This window comes from Camellia sinensis, chromosome 15 (assembly GCF_055761805.1).
Source record: "Camellia sinensis isolate YWXY chromosome 15, ASM5576180v1, whole genome shotgun sequence".
Taxonomy (NCBI): domain Eukaryota; kingdom Viridiplantae; phylum Streptophyta; class Magnoliopsida; order Ericales; family Theaceae; genus Camellia; species Camellia sinensis.
The window spans coordinates 72275455-72296085 of record NC_138975.1 but is presented as its reverse complement, the minus strand read 5'-3'; the positions used below and the strand labels follow the sequence as shown (position 1 = coordinate 72296085).

The 20631-nt window shown below is 37.1% G+C and overlaps 1 protein-coding gene across 18 annotated transcripts in view; it reads left to right on the top strand.

The window, feature by feature from the left end:
• Positions 1 to 20631, top strand: part of LOC114315581 (uncharacterized) — an 89010-nt gene that overhangs the window by 61568 nt on the left and 6811 nt on the right. For 2 of the 18 annotated variants that reach the window (XM_082909632.1, XM_082909635.1), the window contains exons 8-10: positions 5072 to 5143; positions 16849 to 17004; positions 17743 to 17815. In XM_082909632.1, the coding sequence (XP_082765758.1) occupies positions 5072 to 5143; positions 16849 to 17004; positions 17743 to 17815 (301 nt within the window). Of the gene's footprint in view, positions 1 to 780; positions 843 to 5071; positions 5144 to 10889; positions 11202 to 15980; positions 16198 to 16848; positions 17005 to 17728; positions 17816 to 17963; positions 18332 to 20631 lie in introns of those variants that run through there. The other 16 variants (XM_082909639.1, XM_082909638.1, XM_082909640.1 and 13 more) reach the window with 14 other exon arrangements.

The window sequence follows — 20631 nt, the reverse complement described above, 5'->3', positions numbered from 1 at the left end:
ATGAGGTTTATCCATGGTGGTGTCCTTCACTAGTCTCGTTTTCCCTCTATGGATGCTATTGTTTGTGAACTCTCTGAGGAAACCTGTCTTAAGACGGCCAGTTATATTTGTCTCCATCTGTCTTCCTAGCTCCCGCCCAACCTCCACTCCTATTGACCCCACCTCTTTATCAGCTTCAGGCCACTACAAAGCCCAAAAAAGGATCGTTGGCTTCAGATGAGTGTGCTTTCTGCCATTAGAGAGGCCATTGGAAGTACAACTGTCCCAAGAAAGGACGTGCGTCTTCTCCGCAATCTCAATCACAGGTTTGAGGTCCTGCTTTGAGTACTTTTTGGCCTCCTGCCGCTTATACTGCATCTGCTCCGGCTCTTAATCTGGACTTGGCTTCCTTGAGTGCCCAAATTGCTCAGTTTGAACATCTCTTGTCCACCTCCAAGCCATCTCTATCTACCTCTGCTCTCACCTCTCTTTATTCAGGTTTGCTTGTGTCCTCTTCAGGTATCTCTTCTTCTGTTTGGCTTTTTGACTTTGGTGCCTCTCATCATATGACTCCTCACATTTCCTTACTTCAAAACTGTATACCACCTCCCTCTCCTATTACTGTTAGTACTGCTAATGGGTTTGGTATGTATGTTCTGTCTGTTGGGTCTTACTCTTTGTCATGTCTGCTGTTACTATTCCCTTTGTTCTTTATGTTCCTCAGTTATCTGTCAGTTTATTATCTATTAGTCAACTTGATACTTCTAGTTTTGATGTTATCTTTTCCTCTTCTATCTATAGTGTGCAGGATCGGGTGTCCAAGAAGCAGATTAGGACCGGCCGTAAAGTTGGAGATCTCTGTGGTAGAAAGCTTGCATCTCCCTCTATCCATCTCTCCAGTTGCTCTTTCCTTGTTTCAATTAGATTCTCATTCGAGTCAGTTTTATTTATTATATTCTCGCCTAGGTCATTTGTCTATTAACCGCTTACGGTTGTAAGCTCAGTCAGGATTGTTGGGTAAAGTTTCTCCTAGTCAAATTGATGAATGTCAGGGTGTAAATTTGTCAAAATGTCAGCTTTACCATTTAATAAAAGTACTTCTATTTCTGTCTCTTCATTTTCTCTTGTGCATACTGATATTTGGGGACCCTCTCCTGTTCTCACTAAAGGAAGTTCTACATACTACGTGTTTTTTGTTGATGATTGCACCCGCTACACTTGAGTTTATCTTATGACTCATAAATCTGACTTCTACCAAATATACCGTACCTTTCAGTCTATGATCACTACACAGTTTGAGGCTACCATTAAGTTGTTATGATTTGACTTGGGTGGGGAATATTTTAAAACTGAGTTCTGTGAGTATTTGGCCAATTTGGGTATCATTCTCCAAATTTCGTGTATTGTTACACCTGCCCAAAATGGTTGCGCTGAGCGCAAACACAGTCATTTTCTTGAGACAACTCGGTCTCTCCTTTTTTTTGCCTCTGTTCCGACTCCTTTTGGGGGTGAAGTAGTTCTTACTGCTACATTTCTTCTCAACTGTATGCCTACTCCCTTACTCTCTGGTCGTTCTCCTTATGAGGCTTTTTTCTCCCAATTTCTCAATTATGCCCTCCTACGTGTTTTTGGGTCTGCCTACTTTGTTTTTCCCCATAAAGATAGGACCAAACTTAGTGCCCGGTCTATTCTATACGTCTTTTTAGGCTATAGTCTTACCTAAAAAGGCTATCGTTGTTATGACCCGATTTCTTGTTGCCTTTATGTATCCCGCCATGTTGTCTTTCTCGAACATCTGTCTTACTTTCAGCTTCCTCCTAGCACTACTCCGGTTTCCAAAGAGGATTTGGTTCACATTGATCTATTTCCTTCTGAGGTCCCTCCGGATGAGTACAACTCTACTGTTCCCCATGAGCTTGTACCCTCTACCACCCCTCCTGTTGAGTCTATCTCCATTGACCCCCATGAGTCTGTTCTCTCTTCTCCTCCCCGTCCGGTTCCATCTCTGTCTTCTTTTCCGTTGTTAGTCTTTTCTCATCGCAAGGCTCTCCCTCCATAGGATGTCTTTGCTCCTACTACCGATCCTTCTGCCTCTGATAACTCTGATCTTGCCAACTGTAAGTATCCCCTTCGCATTTGTAAACAGGTAGTCAAACTTGGTTTTGCTAAAACATGTTTTTCTCCTCTTGTATGCTATTCACTCCTTTTCAGAACCTCAGTCTTACAAGGAGGCCTGTTAGGATCCAAATTGAATTTTAGCTATGGAGGATTAGTTATCAGTCTTACAGAAGACTTTTACTTGGGAGCTGGTTCCGTCAATGCTCAAATATTAATATTAATTAATATTAATATTAATTAAAAAAATAAAAAATTGTATATTTCTGAAGAAAAAGAAAAAAATCAATATTAATTGAAAAATAAATATTAATTGGTATTAATTATTAATAAATTCATATTGTATATTTTTATATTAATTAAAAAATAAAAAATTGTATATTTTTGAAGAAAAAGAAAAAAAAATCAATATTAATTGGTATTAATTATTAATAAATTAATATTGTATACTTTTGTAATGAATTAATTATTAATTGATACTAATTAATAACAATTGTTGATTATTAATATTAATTGATACTAATAAAAATTAAATATTAATATTAATTTATACTAATTAATAATTTTAGTATTAATTGAGACTAATTAAGCAATTAATTGATACTAATTAATTTATAATAGAAAATAATTGTAACAATAATACTTCCATATCATTTTTAGCAAATGTATCAATTTTTATATTAATTGATACTAATTAATACTAATTATATTAACTTTTATTAATGAAATATTTTTTTTAAAAATTAAAACTGAAAAAAATGACAAATAAGGGCAGAAAGGATAATTATACAGTAAAAAGTTATTTTACAGCTTATTAACCAAACACTACTCTGTTGCTTAAATCCATAATCCCATAGCTGCACCAAACAGGTTAACAACTTATGTTCACAGCTATAAGCCATAATCTGTAGAGCTATAATCTATAATCTATAATCACTTTTCCACAGCTCTACCAAACGGGGCCTATATGCTTTGCACATGTCCCCAATGTATTATGTCCTACATTTTTTAAATTTGCATGTCTGCTTGCCTGTTCTGGATCATGTATCTGTGTCCGTGCTTCTTAGTAGACTAGATTCCTTGTATTTTGTTATTAAAATCTTAAGTTTTTAAACTAATTGGTTGCTACCGCCTACCACAGATTTGGAGGACAAAGCTCTTGTGTTCAAATCATGACCTTTTTGATAACATATAATACATTCCATTTGATGACCCACACATTAAATTGATCTGTTAAGATTTCAGAGTTATATGTTGCTAATAAATATCTTTTTCAACTGAATGGGAGTTACATGACCAATATTGCACGAAGTGGGAGCGGGGGCGGGGGCGGGGGCGGGGGCGGGGACGGGAGCGGCAGCGGGGAATCGTGAGCCGATAGAAGTTTCTTAGGTTGAGAGCGTCTCGGGGAGTGGTAATATATATATATATATATATATTTTAATGCACATTAGAAGTTTTTTTATAAATATTTTTATTTTAATATACATTAATTATTTTATTTATTTATTATATTTTTTAAATAATGTATTATTGTTAATTTATTTTTTTATTTTTAATTGATATATATTATAAATAAAAAATTATAATAAATAAGGAATAATAAATTATGTTAAAATAAATAAAAAAAAAATTAGATATTTTATTTTATAATTTTTTTTATTATATATGGTTTAATTAGATTTTTTTTAAATAATTGGATGATTTATTTTATTTATTATATGTTAAAAAGTTAAGAAATAATAATTTGCAAAAATTATTATTATATATGATATTTTAAGAAATAATAATTAAATATTTTTTATTTCATATATAATATATGATAAATTATATTTATTATGTATATTATATATATTATCTATTATATATGATATGATCCAGACGAAGAGAGAGAGTGAGGAGAAGAACGAACAGAGATGAAGAGGGAGAGAAGCGGAGACGAAGAGAGAGAGAGAAGCACAGAGAGAGTGACGAAGACGAAGACGATCGAGAGAGTGACGAAGACGATCGCGAGAGTGACGAAGATGATCGAAGCCCTTTCTCCTCTCATGTCGACGTCGAAGGTTAGGGTTTCTCTCTCTCTCTCTCTCTCTCTCTCTGCCCTTTACGATCCCATCTTGGATTGAATCGCGCTTCTCTCTCCACAGAAACGCGATTCTTACACGTTTTTTTCTAGGAATCGCGGAATCGCGATTCTTACTGAGAATCGCCACCTAGTTGCACGATTCCTGCAACTAAGTACATGACTGTAATTCTTAGAATGATGAATCTTTGTAGTTGATCTTTCGATATATTTCCAAACAGAAATGATTAAAATTATAGAATTTGGCAATAATCAACAGTCTCATGAAAAGATGACAAACTAAATCTTAGAAGTTGCATGATCATGTAGATAAATACAGAGTACTATTGATTGAATGAAGAGAGTATTGACAGTCTTGTGTTCTCAAGGGTTCATTTTTTAAGCATGAACTAAATCTAGATGATTAACTACTATTTTTACTTCTAGTAAAATACATGAAGGTCATGAAGACATTGGTGATCCGTGTATTGATTTCTTCAATACACGGTAAAATACATGAAGGTCATGAAGACATTCATGAAGATAATTGACAGGATTATCTTCACCGTGTATTGATTTCCTACAGTTGTCTTGTTCACATAATAAATGAGTCATGTAGTAGTAGTAGGAATTATTTTAGTGAAATCTTACAATTTTTGTTATGCCTAGATATAAATAATATTTTAGTTTTATTAGTAAAATAGAAAAGGGTGAGGGAGACATTGGTGATCCAAATCTTAAAATTGTACTTCAGCAAAATCTTTAATGAATTATTATAAATGGTTACTGACAATGCTAAACCGCAAATTTGGCTACATTTACGTTTGTATCATGCAGCTAAGTGGAAGCATAGTGTTCATTTTCATTTGTTTTGTGATTGTATATTTGATCTTGATCTTGTATTTGGTATTGCAGTATTGGTGCCGAGCATGTGAGACGTGCATGTGTGGAACTCATTCAAGCTTGTGAGGAGAAGCATGAGAGAAAGTAAGCTTTTTCTCGTGCAATTAGTCATGGGTTTTATTGTCTATATAACTTTCTTGGTTTTTTTTTTTTTTAAATATTATAAAATAATTAGTCAATTATTCTGCTTGACATATTGTCATGATTCGTTAAAACTGCTAAGTGATTCTTACAAACTGAAAGACCTTATTGAAATTGTCCTTTTCATTAAACATTTGAACTATAGCTGTAAGAATTTATGTATTATTGATTGATTTATATTGATTGATTGATTAGTACAAATGTGAGAGGCTCCTTATATAGGAGATATAGGTGTAGTAGGTGAAGTGGAGGTGGTAGTGGTGTAGGTGAAGTGGAGGTGGTAGTGGTGTAGTGGGTTAGGTTTAGTGGAGTAGGTGAGGTGGTAGTGGTGTAGGTGAAGGTAAATTCTAACAGCCCCCCGCAAACTCAAGGAGGATAGAAACTAACCAACTTGAGTTTGAAGAGAGGAACAAAACAAGAAAATACATAAAAATAAAAAAAAAAGGATAGGAGACACTGTATGGTCGTGTCAGACCATTGGTGAAGACACTGGATGGTGGTGTCATAACGTTGTAGAGGACACTGTATGGGGGTGTCATAACGTTGTAGAGGACACTGTATGGTGGTGTCATAACGGTGTAGAGGACACTGGATGGCGGTGTCAGACCGATGTAGAAGACAGTTTATGGGGTCATGTCGGACCGTTGTAGAAGACAGTTTATGGGGTCATGTCGGACCGTTGTAGCAGACAATGTTGTGACAGTTGTTGTGACAGTTTACGGAGTCTTGCTGGACCCTTGTAGAAACTAACCGGAATCAATGTCGGGTCAGTTTACAGAGTCTTGTCGGACCCTTGTAGAAACTAACCGGAATCTATGTCGGGACAGTTTACAGAGTCTTGTCGGACCCATAAAGGAGCTAACCGGAATCAATGTCGGAACAGTTTACAGAGTCTTGTCGGACCCATAAAGGAGCTAACCGGAATCAATGTCGGGACAGTTTACAGAGTCTTGTCGGACCCCTTAAAAAATCGCATCCTCAAAAGGTGCGCCCAATTTTTCAAAAGGCGTGCCATCAAAAGGCGTGCCCAATCCATAAAAAGGCGTGCCATCAAAAGGCGTGCCCAATTCATCAAAAGGTGTGCCGGACATGATGGCGAGGCACGTGGGCGCCTTGGCTTGCGTGCCCGTTTGTCGGCTGGTGGCAAGAGGCGCGCGATGCGCGTGGCTGCCTTGGCTATTTAACCAAGACGAAGGCTGAGGCTGAGGCTGAGGCATACCATTCTGAAACCTCTGAAACCAACCCTTCTCTGAAAAACTCTGCCTCTTCGGAGAGAGAAACTGTGGAACATTTTGTAGCCCAGAAAAATGGCTTCGTCTTCCCGCGGGCTGCTCACCCTCTTTCCCGACCTCAACGAGTCAACAAGAGAGAGAACTGGTGCGGTGGCACTGGAAACTCAACCAAGCGCCCCGGAGTTTGCTCCGTTGAACTTTCCGATGCGGTCGGTGGAGCAAAGAATGGCAGTGCAGTCGGATGTGGAGGCCAATCAGTATACTCTGAAGGCATGTGTGGAAAGCATGACGGCGGTCACAAATTTGTCGAACCGGCTGCAGAGTAGGACAAATGAGGTGCAGCATTTAAACTCCCAGCTGGCTCTGCTCCAACGCATGTATAAGGATGCGCGAGCAGAGATAAGTGTGCTTAAGGCAGAAAATAAGGAACTGAAGCGGAAGGCCACCGTGATGTTCCGATTTGGAGGGCCGCCATACGCTGCAGTGGAGGAGTATGGGGGAGTGATCATGCCCAGTGGAGTGGGAAACACGGAGGCAACACCGGCAAGGACCGCCCAGGACGGAGGTAAGAAGAAAAGACCGGCGGCAGAGTAGAGAAGAAAAATCCCACTGTGGGTGTGGTTGTTGTGTTTGTGGTTTTTTATTTATTTTTTTATTTTTTTATTTTTATTTTTTTTTATGTAAAATGATGAATGGGGTGAGCCCCGGTATGAATAAAAGAAGTTTGGTGTGCAAATTTGTAAAGTTTTTTTTATTTTTTTTATTTTTTATTTTTTTTTATTTTTTATTTTTTTTTTATTTTTTATTTTTTTTTTATTTTTTATTTTTTATTTTATTTTTTTTTTGAACATTAGATAAAAAATAAAATAATGGTTTGAAAAAACCAGTGATGGTGTGTGAATCTGTGAGTTGATATTGCGTATTGGGGTGGTGGAAACAAGAATATTGTTGAGAAAAAAAAGATTGTGGTGGAAAAGTGAGGCCACTCATATTATTAAAATATAGAATATATTAAGAAATTAAAAAAGTGGTATCATTTGGCGGAATAAATATATATATGAAAGTGGCTGTCATTAAAAAAGTGGTATTATATATGAAAGTGGCTGTCATTAAAAAAAAAAAGGGGCTGTCTGTCATGAAGAAAGAGAGAGAGAGAGATAGTGGGTTTAGAATATATTAAGAAGTTGGGTCACATGGTTGCCTTTTCGATCACTTTTGTTAATGTGGAATTAAATAAGCTTGAAGTGGCACCACTGGTGCTAATGGAGTTTGTTGACCAAATACCGGAACTGCAGGCATGATGGATGCCTGTACTGGGTCCTCAGCAATGCTATCCTCCATGCTCATCTGATCACCATTACCTGAGGCAGCCGTGAAGACAGGAACAGCACTACCAAACATGGGCTGTGCTTGGGAAGAGGCAGTGGCAGTAGAAGCAGCTGAAGTGAACATGAAAATGGAATTCAATGAGCCACTAGTAGGAGTGGATGATCCAAACACCATAGGGGCACTGTTGGTAGCAGCAACAGAAACCGAGGATGCTCCAAAGGAGAACCCAGTTGACGGAGACGCAGAACTAAATATTGAGTTAAATGAAGGTATGTGTAGAAAATAAACGGAATAGATGAGGTCCGGCGGGCGGCCAAGGCGAGGTTGCCGCCCGCCGGTGAAGCGAGAAATACTAAGGTCTTAACCTTGCTCTGATACCATGTAAGAATTTATGTATTATTGATTGATTTATATTGATTGATTGATTAGTACAAATGTGAGAGGCTCCTTATATAGGAGATATAGGTGTAGTAGGTGAAGTGGAGGTGGTAGTGGTGTAGGTGAAGTGGAGGTGGTAGTGGTGTAGTGGGTTAGGTTTAGTGGAGTAGGTGAGGTGGTAGTGGTGTAGGTGAAGGTAAATTCTAACAATAGCTAATATCCTACGAACTGCAAACACTTCTAAGAAAGTAACGTGTCCGTGTCGGACACCGACACTCCTTACACACGTGTCCTTAATTACAATTAAAAATATTAATGTCGGACACGTGTCCGACACTCATTTTATGACATGTCAATCACTTCTTGGGCATGTCTATCTCAAAAAATATAAACATGACACCAACACTTTGACATTTGCTAACATATGATTTTCAAAGTTTGAGAATTTATCATAAATATCTTATGTTCTTAAAAACAATGTATAATTCTTATGAATGACGTAATGTATAATTCTTTAAAAAATATGTATAAATAGATGGCTTAAAAGGATGAGGGACATGTTACAATTATATATGTTTCCTATAATTTTTCTAATTTTTAACCACTTTGGTCCAATCCAATAGTCTAAAAAGTAATTATGTAATTTTGTATATATTATGCACATATATAACTATATAATATAATATATTCTTAGTTAATATTATATCAATATATAATTATTTGTGGCGTGCCCAAGCCGTGTCCTGTGAGAATATTGCATATATTGTGTATCCTCTATTTTAGGAATTTAGAATGATAGAGATTGTGTAAATATTCTGTGTAATTAAGCATTATTTGTATTTCCTTTTTAGTCTTAGGGATTAGAGTTCTATATAAGATGATATACTCCTTGTAATACAAACAAGTTGAATATACAATTCATTCAAAAATCTTACATGGTATTAGAGCAAGGTTCGAAACCCTAGCCTCATTCGTCAAATCTTCTCTAGTTCATCGTCTATTTCAGCCGTCTGGTTTGTCATTTGTTTCTCTTGTTTCATTCATCCGACTCATTTGGTTTGATTGACTAATTTATTTCAATCTCTTCGAGTCTTCGAAATTTCTCACGATCTGGTTTGCTTCACGACTTCGACCTTGAATTTGAAAGTCGAAGTCGACTTTGATCTTTGATTCGTTGTGCTCTCTCTGGTTTACCATCGCCGACTCCCACTTCTCTCCTTGGTTTGCTACCCATTTGGTCCTTTCGTTTTAGTACTCTGAATTCTCGTGGCTCGTCTTCTCTCTCTGGTAACGTCGCGACTTCTGGTTGTTTGGCTGGTTGCATTCTCTCCTATTTGACTATTTGGTACTATCCTATTAGATTTATTACAGTTTAACCCTTCAGCTCTTCATTTATTGTACTTTTAAACCATCTATTCTATAAACTTTGTTTTATTACAATGTCAGACACCAAAACCAAAGCTATCAAATGCAAACTTACTGGTGCTAATTATGCTTATTTGGCCAGTGTTATGAACAGTTTTATTCTTGGTCAGAAAAAGTGGAGCTATGTTTCTGGTTCTGTTCCTCGTCCATTGGACCCAAAGAAGAAAGGATATCTGACTTGCTGTGATACTTGGGATTATGACAATGCCCAAGTTCTGACCAGGTTCCATAATTTTGTGGACGACTGTATTGGGATGATGTTTTCCAAATACAGTACTGCCAAGGAGGTATGGGATTATTTACTGGGTGTGTATCAGCAGTCGAACTTTGCCAAATGGAGTAAGTTGGAATCCGCCATTCAGGGTGCTACTTAAGGGGATCAGTCTATTCAGGACTTATATATTGAAATGACAAGTCTCTGGGATTAGTTGGCTTTCATGGAACCATCTAGCCTCAAGGTACTAGATGCTTATGTTGAGTTTCGGGAGCAGGGTCGTTTAATGCAGTTCTTAATGGCTCTCCCCCCTCAGTATGAGGCAATCCGTGGTGACATCCTTCATTGGTCTCCTCTCATTTCTGTGGATGATATTGTCCATGAGCTCCTTTTAGAGAAAACACGTCTCAAGATGTCAAGTCAGACTTTGTCCCCTTCGGTCTTCTTAGCTCCTGCTCAGCCACCCCTATTATTGACCTCGTCTCCTCATCAGGTTTGGGGCACTACGAAGCCCGAGAAGGGGCCCCTAGCTTTCGATGAGTGTGCTTTCTGCCATCAGAGGGACCATTGGAAGTACAACTGTCCCAAAAAGGGCCGTTCGTCTTCTTAACAGTCTCAATCACAATTCCAAGCTCCTACTCAGAGTACCTTTTGGCCTCCGGTTGCTTATACTGCATCTGCTCTGACTTTAGATCCTGACTTGGCTTCCTTGAGGGCTCAGATTGCTCAGCTTCAACATATCTTGTCTACCTCCCTGCCATCTCCATATGTCTCCGCTCTCGTCTCTCTTCATTCTGTTTTGTTTTGTTCTTCTTCAGATATTTCTCATTCAGTTTGGATCTTTGACTATGGTGCTTCTCATCATATGATTCCCCATTTCTCTTTACTTCATAACTGTATTCCCCCTCCATTTCCTATTATTGTTAATGCTGCCAATAGGCCTAGTATGTTTGTCTTATCTGTTGGGTCTGTTCTAACCTCTGCTATGTCTACTATCACTATACCATTTGTCCTTTATGTTCCTCAGTTATTTGTTAGTTTACTCTTTATTAGTCAGCTTGATGCTTCTGGTTATGATGTTATCTTTTTTTCTTCTGTCCGTTGTGTGCAGGATTGGCAGTCCAAGAAGCAGATTGGAACCGGTCGTAGAGTTGGAGACCTCTATGTGGTGGAAAGCTTGCATCTCCCTTTGTCCACCTCTCCAATTGTTTTTTCTTCTTTTCAGTTAAATTCTTAGTTGAGTTTTTTTTTATATTTTTATTTGTGGCACTCTAGATTAGGCCATTGTCTGTTAATCGTTTATGGTCGTTAGCTCAGTCAGGATTGTTAGGTAAAGTTCCTCTTAGTCAAATTATTGAATGTTGGGGGTGTTAACTAGCCAAAATGGCAACATTACCTTTTAATAAATGTACTATTTCTATTACCCCTTCTCTTGTGCATATTGATGTCTGGGGACCCTCTCCTGTTCTCTTTAAAGGGGATTTTGCTTACTATTCTTTTGTCGATGATTGCACCTACTATACTTGGGTTTATTTTATGACTTATAAATCTGATTTCTACCAGATATACTGTACTTTTCAGTCTATAGTTACTATACAGTTGGGGTATACTGTCAAAATGTTACGATCTAACTTGGGTGGAGAATATTTTAAAATTGAGTTCTGTGAATATTTGGCCAAATTAGGTACCATTCACCAAACATCCTATACTGATATACCTACCCAAAATGGTCGAACTGAGCGTAAACATCGTTATCTCCCTGAGACAACTAGGTCTCTTATCTATGCCTCTATTCTGACTCTGTTTTGGGGAGAAGCAATTCTTATTGCTACTTTTTTCTCAATCATATGCCTACCTCCCCTTCTTTCTAGTCGGTCTCCTTATGAGGTTTTGTTTTCTCAACTTTCCAATTATTCCTTTTTTGTGTTTTTGGATCTGTTTGTTTTGTCCTTTTTCCTTATAAAGATAGTGATTGATTTAGGAAGAACAAACTTAGGGAATTATAATGATTTCATTCCCGTTCATATTAATCAAATAACTTAATTACAAGGAAGCCCTAAGGCATAAAATCAAGAACCAACTAATTATAACTAAGGTAAATAAAAACAAATACGTAAAACATTATATTAATCAATACATACCCAGAACCAGAGTCTCACACAAACCTCAGCAAGAGTCAACAAAGAGCAAAGAAGCTGTTGATGGAGTCGAAACAGACAGAGGGATTGTTAGCTGGGTAGAGAGACTGTCAGTTGGGCAAAAGGGCTGTCGACTGGTCCTGGTGGGCCTCCGGTGACAGTTGACTAGGCCTGGGTGGCTGTCGGCAGCAGCTGGCTAGGCTTGGGTGGCCTTCGGCAATAGACGACTGAGCCTGTGGAAGCGTTGGCTGCTGTCACGACCCCTAGACAGACAAGATGGGTTGTCAAAACTTGATGGGTTGTGACTGTGTGGTGGTTATGGGTTTAGGGTTTTGGCGCTGATACCATGATTGATTTAGGAAGAACAAACTTAGGGAATGACAATGATTTCATTCCCTTTTATACTAATCAAATAACTTAATTACAAGGAAGCCCTAAGGCATAAAATCAGGAAATGGCTAATTACAGCTAAGGTAAATAAAAAATAAAAAAATAAAACATTCTATTATTCTAACAGATAGGACCAAACTTAGTGCCCGATCTATCCTGTGTGTCTTGTTGGGTTACAATCTTACCCAAAAAGGCTATCGATGTTACAACCTTGTTTCTCATTGCCTTTATGTCTCCCACCATGTTGCCTTTCTTGAACGTTTGTCTTAATTTCATCTTCCTCCTATCATAGCTCCGGTTTCCAAAGAAGATTTGGTTCACATTGATCCATGTTTCTCTGTGGTCCCTCCCGATGACTACATCTTTACTATTCCCCATGACCTTGTTCCTTCTTCTTCTCTTACCACCTCTCTTATTGAGTACCTATCTACTGACCCCCATGAGTTTGTTCTCTCTTCTCCTCTTGTTCCCCCTCCGGTTCCTTCTCCTTCTCCGTTCTTAGTCTATTCTTGTCACAAGGCTCTCTCTGCCAGTTGTCTCTACCCCTACCATTGATCCTCCTACTTCTGATGACTCTGATCTTGCCACCCATAAATATCCCTTTTGCAACTATAAACAGGTAGTCAAACTTGGTTTTGATAGAACATGTTTTTTACCTTCATACTACACCTTTTTGTTTGCTATTCACTTTTTTTCAGAACCCCTGTCTTGTAAGGAGGCCTATTAGGATCCTAATTGGATTCGAGCTATGGAGGATGAATTATTTGCATTGCAGAAGACTACTACTTGGGAGTTGGTTCCTTTGCCTGTTGGCAAGAATCTAGTTGGTTGCAAATGGGTCTATAAAGTCAAGACTTAATATGATGGTTCTCTCGAGTGCTACAAAGCTTGCCTGGTTGCCAATGGTTTTTCACAAGAGTATAGTATTGATTAAGTGGAGACCTTTGCCTTTGTTGCCAAGGTGACTATTGTTCGTACTTTGATCTCTATCAGTGCTATTCGTCGTTGGCCTATTTATTAGATAGATGTTAAGAATGCTTTTCTTAATGGTCATCTCACTAAGGAGGTTTACATACGTCCTCCCCCTAGCCTTTATCATTCCTCTAGACAAGTTTGTCGTTTTCGGCGTGCTCTATATGGTTTAAAGTAATCTTCTCATGCTTGGTATGATCGCTTTCAAACAGCTGTTGCTGAGCTTGGGTTTCATCTTTGTGCTCAGGACTCTGCTTTATTCTCCTCTACACCTTTGCTAGTTTTGTTGCCCTATTACTGTATGTGAATGATGTGATTATCACTGATCCTGACTCTTCTGTTATCTGTGAGGTCAAGTTGCATCTCTTCTGAACCTTCGAAATAAAGAATTTGGGCCCCTTGCAGTAATTTCTTGGTATTGAGGTAGTTTCTTCTCCCAAGGGCTATTTTCTGTCCTAGGCCAAGTATGCCAATGAGTTTATTCACTCTACCAGTCTCATTGATACTAAGATTTCTAATACCCCCATTGAGCTTAATGTGAAACTCAACACCGTTGATCGTGTTCCTCTAGATGATCCTACTTTATATAGAGAGCTTGTGGATTGCTTAGTTTCTCTGACGGTTACTTGCCTTGATCTTGATAACGTTGTTCATGTGGTTACCCAGTTTGTTTCTGCTCCTTGCTCTAAACATTAGGCTGTTTTAGTTCGGATTCTTCGCTATCTTCACGGTACTATCTTTCAGGGCTTGCTATTGTCTTCTACTTTTTCATTGGACTTGGTGGCCGATTCTGATATTGATTGTGCTGGTGATGTTAATGATCACAAGCCCACTCAAGGTTTCTGTTTGTTTCTTGACGATTCCCTGATTTCTTGGCAAAGCAAGAAACAAGCTGTAGTTGCCCGTTCTGTTGTCGAAGTTGAGTACCGTGCTATGGCTTATGCTACTACTGAAATTGTTTGACTTCGTTGTCTCTTATCTGACTTGGGCGTCCCTCAATCCTCTCCAACCTCTCTCTACTGTGACAACTAAAGTGCTATTTAGATTGCCCATAGCACTGTCTTTCACGAGTGACAAAACACATCGAGATCGATTGTCACTTCGTTCGTCAGCATCTACAATCAGGCTCTATCTCACTTTTTTTTTTTTTTTTTGTCACTTCTGCTTTGCAACTTGTTGACTTCTTCACCTAAACTCACACCACTGCTCGGTTTCGGTTTCGGTTTCTTCTCGACAAACTCTTAGTGTTTTCTGCTAAAACGCCTTGAGTACTAAGAGTTTAAGCAGAGGTGTGAGAATATTGTATATCCTCTATTTTAGGAATTTAGAATGATTGTGATTGTGTAGATATTTTGGGTAATTAAGCATTATTCGTATTTCCTTTTTAGTTTTAGGGATTAGAGTTCTATATAAGATGATGTACTCTTTGTATTAGAAACCAGTTGAATACACAATTCATTCAGAAATCTTACATGTTTGTGTCCTACTTTTTTGAAATTTTTCGTGTTTCATATCGTATCTATGCCCCGTGTCCATGTCTATGCTTCATAGCTGAACAAAATATCAAATTCCTCAAAGAATTATTAAAATTTAGGCAAAGAGAACTGTTTTAGTCTCTAATTGGACCAAAGAGGTTAATTATGTGAACTGTTACCTTTTACTGTGCTTCTGGACTGTTAGTTTTGTGAGAAAGTAGATGCCTTACAAAGTATTTTCATAGAAGAATAGTTTTAAGATCCCAACTCACATTATTCAGTGGGTTCATGTTAGTAAATTTTTCTACAGTATTTTTCAATTTTTTTGGGTGTTCAATTATTTCTCTGTCACTCATTCTTTGTGTTAATAAACTATTGAGTTTACAAATTGCCCATATGTTACTGGTTATCTTTTTGAATTAAACTTAGGCCAAGGTTTTAAAAGGCGGCTGCAACCGTTACGTAACGCCGTTACGTAACGTAACGGTTGTGGTAGTTACAGCCACCCGTTACGGCCGCTTTTGCAGTGTGATTGAGATTCACAGGTGTATCGGCCGTAACGGCTGCTATAGCAGTCGTAACGGTGCCGTAACGGCTGTAACGGCTTGTTATGCACCGTTACGTAACGGTTTCGAATTGCTTCTTTCGAAAAAACACACAAAAAAAAAAGTTGAAAATGGGGGAAGAGAGATAGAGAGAGAAGAGGGAAGATGGAGGAACAAGAGATAGAGAGAGAGAATAGGGAAGATGAAGAACATGTTATTGATTTGTTGAAGTTGTAAGACCTATGCTATTCTATTCAGCTGCTATCACTCAACCATTTTGTTTGTGTGTGTCTATCTATATATTGTTTGATAATAATAATAATAATAATAATAATAATAATAATAATAAGTGTGGTCATTTTCTATTTGGCTTGATTAATATATATATATATATATTTAGGCTTTTATTTATTCTCTTACTTTTGTCATTGTTTATCTTATATATAATAGTTAGTGATTGATTTTTTGTATAATATAAAGTCATTAATTATTAAAATAAAATGTAAAAAACTCAGTTTATAGTGATTTAAAAATATGAAATATATTGGATCAAACTTAAAAATTTGTAAAAATTTATCAATATTTATTTTAAAACCCAATAAATATGATCATGGGAAAAAAATGTGCATATCGATAAGTCTGATCCAAATTGTGCGAAAAATAAAAGTATTCATGGTTCCAGTTATCGCAACCGTTACGCTACGGCCTTTACATTCCACAACCGCAACCGCGTCACCGCCATCGTTACGGCGACCGCAACCGCTTTTCAGAACCTTGACTTAGGCCTTCGGTGGACTTTGAAGTACAGTTTTGTAGAGCTAAAGGCCTTCAATCTCATATGCTAGCTAGCACTATGTTTATGGGTCATGCTCATGACCACTCTATGAGCTGTCTTTAAGGTGAAGATAATGCAAAAATTGTTAGAATTTACATATTCCCAAAATACTTTTACACAGTTCTACTCATTTTTCACAGTTTCATACACTTCTATACATACATCAAAGCATTTCCCATTATACAAATGCAGTAACATGTAGTCCAGCAATCAGCATCTTTGTATCTTATATGATTCTACTTTAAACTTTTGCTGAATGCTGATTAATTAATTTCTTGTTGCATAGCTGATGCCATTTAAGACACTTCACCAGTTAAAAATATGATCATTTTAAACATATACTTGTCAACAATTTGACTCAGCTATTTAATCACCTAATATTGATATTAGAAGTTATTTTTCTTGGGTTAAATTTTCTTTTCGCAGCCTTGTGATGTTCGTTACCAAAACATGACTGTCACTTTAGGTTTTTGATAGAAATTAAAATCCTTAGATCATTGAAAATACATGCTTCCAATATAAATTAGATTCTTTGGAAGAAAATTTATAAATCCACCTGACATGCAACTATAGCCTGTGCATAAAAATATTGTTCTACATGCATCCGTGTGGAATAGTCTTGAAAGGCAAGGTGGAGCCATGAGATAAATTCAGCTTGCCAATGGCTATACAACTGTTGCTATCGTGGATGTGAAACTCATGGTATGTATGGTAGGGTGGAAAGAAGTAAGGAAGGCAGCAGGCAAGAGGAGAGGGAAGGGAGAGGAGGGAGGATTCCTTTTCCTCCCAGGCCGACCAAAACTTATCCGTGCAAAAATGGCTGGATGAGAAGAGAGAAAGAGAGAGGAGAGAAACCCAATCCCTTCCCTAGGTATGTACTTTCCTTCACTCCTTTTTTCCATCCATCCTACTAGATATAAAATTAAGAATAAATTGAGTACAAGATTTAGGTCTTGTGTGACAGTGGTCCACATTAAGATTAATTTAAGTTTGTTTGTCGAAGTCTTTGTAACCGTTAAGATACAAATATTAATTTCTTTCATCATTGGAATAGTGTCAAATTTAAGTTTAATCTGTTGTTTTCACAGGAATCTTTTGTTTTCTCCATACTTGCAATGGCAAATTTGTGGAGCCTCTTTGCATTATATTAGCTATGATCATCTGTCGATTCAAAGCGTGCAAAACTTCTTTAGTATATTTAGTATCTACAGGCTTATGTTATACTTGTTCTTGAAATTTATCACTCAGCAGCACATGCGGCAGTGGCAGCTTATTTGGTTATCATACACGAGATTACAAATCTTTAATGTTCTATGGTTTAAGTGCATGCTTTGTGTAAATTTCAAGCTTTGGAGTGATGTGACTGTTGGACTGTCTCTTGCATTATAGGTCCATGCATCGCACTTTCAAGCAAAGCTGATTGTTGAAGCCTAAAGACTCTTACTATTTCACCTTTTCTTTTCTTTTGGTCCGCTCATTTTGTTAGTTCTTTATTCTCTTTCATGTTTTCTTCTTTTTTAATAACATATGATATATATAATATATAAATTTAGATATAATTTTGATTTATTAAAAGCACTGATTTATTCTTGAAGTATTTTCGTTTCAGAGTCACGCGAGCCCTTAGTTGGTTGCAGGCTGAATTTTCAATTACGCGGGAAAAGCTTAATAGCCTTGTTAAGGTACTGGACAACATCTATTTCAATCTCACTGAATCTCCATTATATGTTTTGGATGGCTGAGCTTTATTGCTTTTTTTCTGTTTTCCTTTTTTTGGCTATTTTGGGTTATACTATGTTTTCTGTTGTTGATTTTTTTTTTTTTTTGAAGAGTTCTGTAGGGGAAATGTTAGATTAGAAAAGATTGAGAGAGCTTGCATAGGGGCGAGGTTTCTAATGGTGCACATTTAATGAGGTGAAAATTACTATTGTCTCAACCCCAAATTGTTTGTCCGGCACGCAAACCACGAACTTAAAAATAATGTATTTTTTTCCCAAAATTTTCAAATTTTTTTTCACAAATTAAAAGAATACATTATTTTTAAGTTCTTGTTTTCCATGTCGGGCTAATAATTTGAGACGGAAGGATTACTTAATTGTTCCACTAAAGAAACTCACAACTGTTACAATTTTACGATTGTGTCTTGCTAAATGCTGTTAAGTGCTTTTAGTTTGCTATAAATATTATTATTATTATTATTATTATTATTATTACCATCAAGTTTTTGAGTGGATGTTGAATTTTTTATTTTTCTGTGCCCTACTCTTATTTCGAATATTCCATTATATTGTTTACTTATTAACAAATAATGTTCTTGCACGTGAACTCTTGATGTTCAACTATGGGACATGCCCAATGCAGTGTCTTATGGAAATTATTCTTCAGACTCAACTATCAAATCATTTAATTATGAAAAAATAAATAAATAAAAAATAAAATTTGCCAATGTAAGATAGTGGGATTTGTGGGTTGGTCATTCTCCTTTCGGCTTGAACTACACTCATGCTTGGCAACCTATGCTTTTGCTAAATATTATACAAAGCAATGTTCTATAGAAGTTGGGAAAATTTGTGGCTGCTTCCATACAGTGTGAACTGAACTTCTACACTGAAGAATAATTACCAACAATTGTACAAGAAAATAAAAGCTCAAGTTTAATTCCAAACATTATCTTTGAGAAGCTTGTGCACTTGTTAGCTTTCACCATGTAAAGTTTCACACAAAGACAGTTACCCCAAAAACCTTCATTTATAATGGTTTCAAACTAAAGTCCCGAACAAAATAATAATATCTTGCTCATCAGGCTTCCAGTCTTCAAACAAACAATTTTTTTGAAAAGTACTAGTAAAATTACATAGAAGGACAACATTAAGAGAATGTCACCCATTTACACAAGGGAAGAAAAGGAAAGCAAAACAAAACAAAATAGAAGAAACAAACCTAGCATCCTCCTCCTCTACCTACGGAAAGCTCAACAAAGGCCAAGAATTGGTCCAGAGATGGGTTAACAACTTCTGTCCGTCTCCAAACAAAACAAACAGCTTACAAAAGAACTCTTGAGCCTAGCAAAAGGAGCTTCTAAACCTTAAAAAAGATCTACGGTTTTGCTTGCCCCAAATAATTCATATAAGATGTAAAGCACAAGTGCCTCCTCTTCCCCACTCTCCCTAGCAACTTTGCAACAACTCCACCACCCCACAAGGAAATGTCCATCCCACCTCAAACCAAGAAAGAACCAATGACTACAAATCTCTCGCAACTTAACAATGGATTAGAAGGTGATTTATCGATTCTCTATCCTATTTGCACATAAGAAACACTAACTTCTCCGAATCAGGTTATTAATATCCAGGATTTTGCCTTGAGCTGCACACTAAAGAACAAAAGCCACTTTTGGAGACACCATATACTACTTTCCAGATAGATTTCTACAACATAGGAGAATTATAGGTACCAATCGAAGCCTTATAGAAAGACTTCATCTGGAATAGCTTTCTACAACATAGAAGAATTATAGGTACCAATCAAAGCCTTATAGAAAGACTTCATCTGGAAGCTCTCCGACTTAAGCAACCTCCATTCCATCTTATAGCATCTTCTGCTAATCCAACACTAGAAACCCCACAAAATCTTTCAAGCAGATCCATCATTCCTATAAACTCTCGATCCTCCAAGCCATGCCATAAAAGGACATCCCATAACACTTGAGGCCCATCTTGATGCAAATAATCTTTGCACTGTAGCATTCATATTAGAAGCAGCCTGTTGATGGCAAAACATCTTTTTGCCTGTCTTGTCCATACCACGCATGCAACCAAAATTTGACTCTCTTCCCATCCCCAACCTTAATACTAGTGAACTTTTCAGACATTGTCCCAAACCTTTCATATCACTTTCCACGATCCCACCCCATAAGAAAAATTAACATCAAAAGATGCCTTGTCCCAAAGTCACACCCATACTTCGCAGCCACCATATTTCCTGCTCACAAGCAAACCTCCACAATCACTTCCCTACAAAAGCTTGGTTCAAAAGCTCCAAATTTATAATACCCAAACCCCCTTCCCTAATCGAAATACACACTACATCCCAATCTACCAAATGATATTGAACTCCTCCACAATACCTTCCCACGAAAATTTCCCTGGAAACATCTTTAAATGGACAATATTTCCATATAACTCCTCCAATTTTGATAATTTTGTTAACCTTAGTTCCTAATTCAACAGCCACAATAGAAGACACTATAGTAACAATCCCCACTGTATGTATTATCACAAGTCACTATCTTGAAGATTACTACAACTCTACCGCTTCTTACTACCTTTTCTTTTCTTCTTTTCTTCATTTATCACATATTTTGTTTGGGGAAGGAAAAGTAAGGAATACAAGAATGATAATGATCTCTTTTCTTCAGAGGAAGAAAAAGGTATTATAAGAGAAATAAGGAAAGAGAAAATGTATTATGCTGTTCCTTGAAAAGATTCCCAAGACTGAG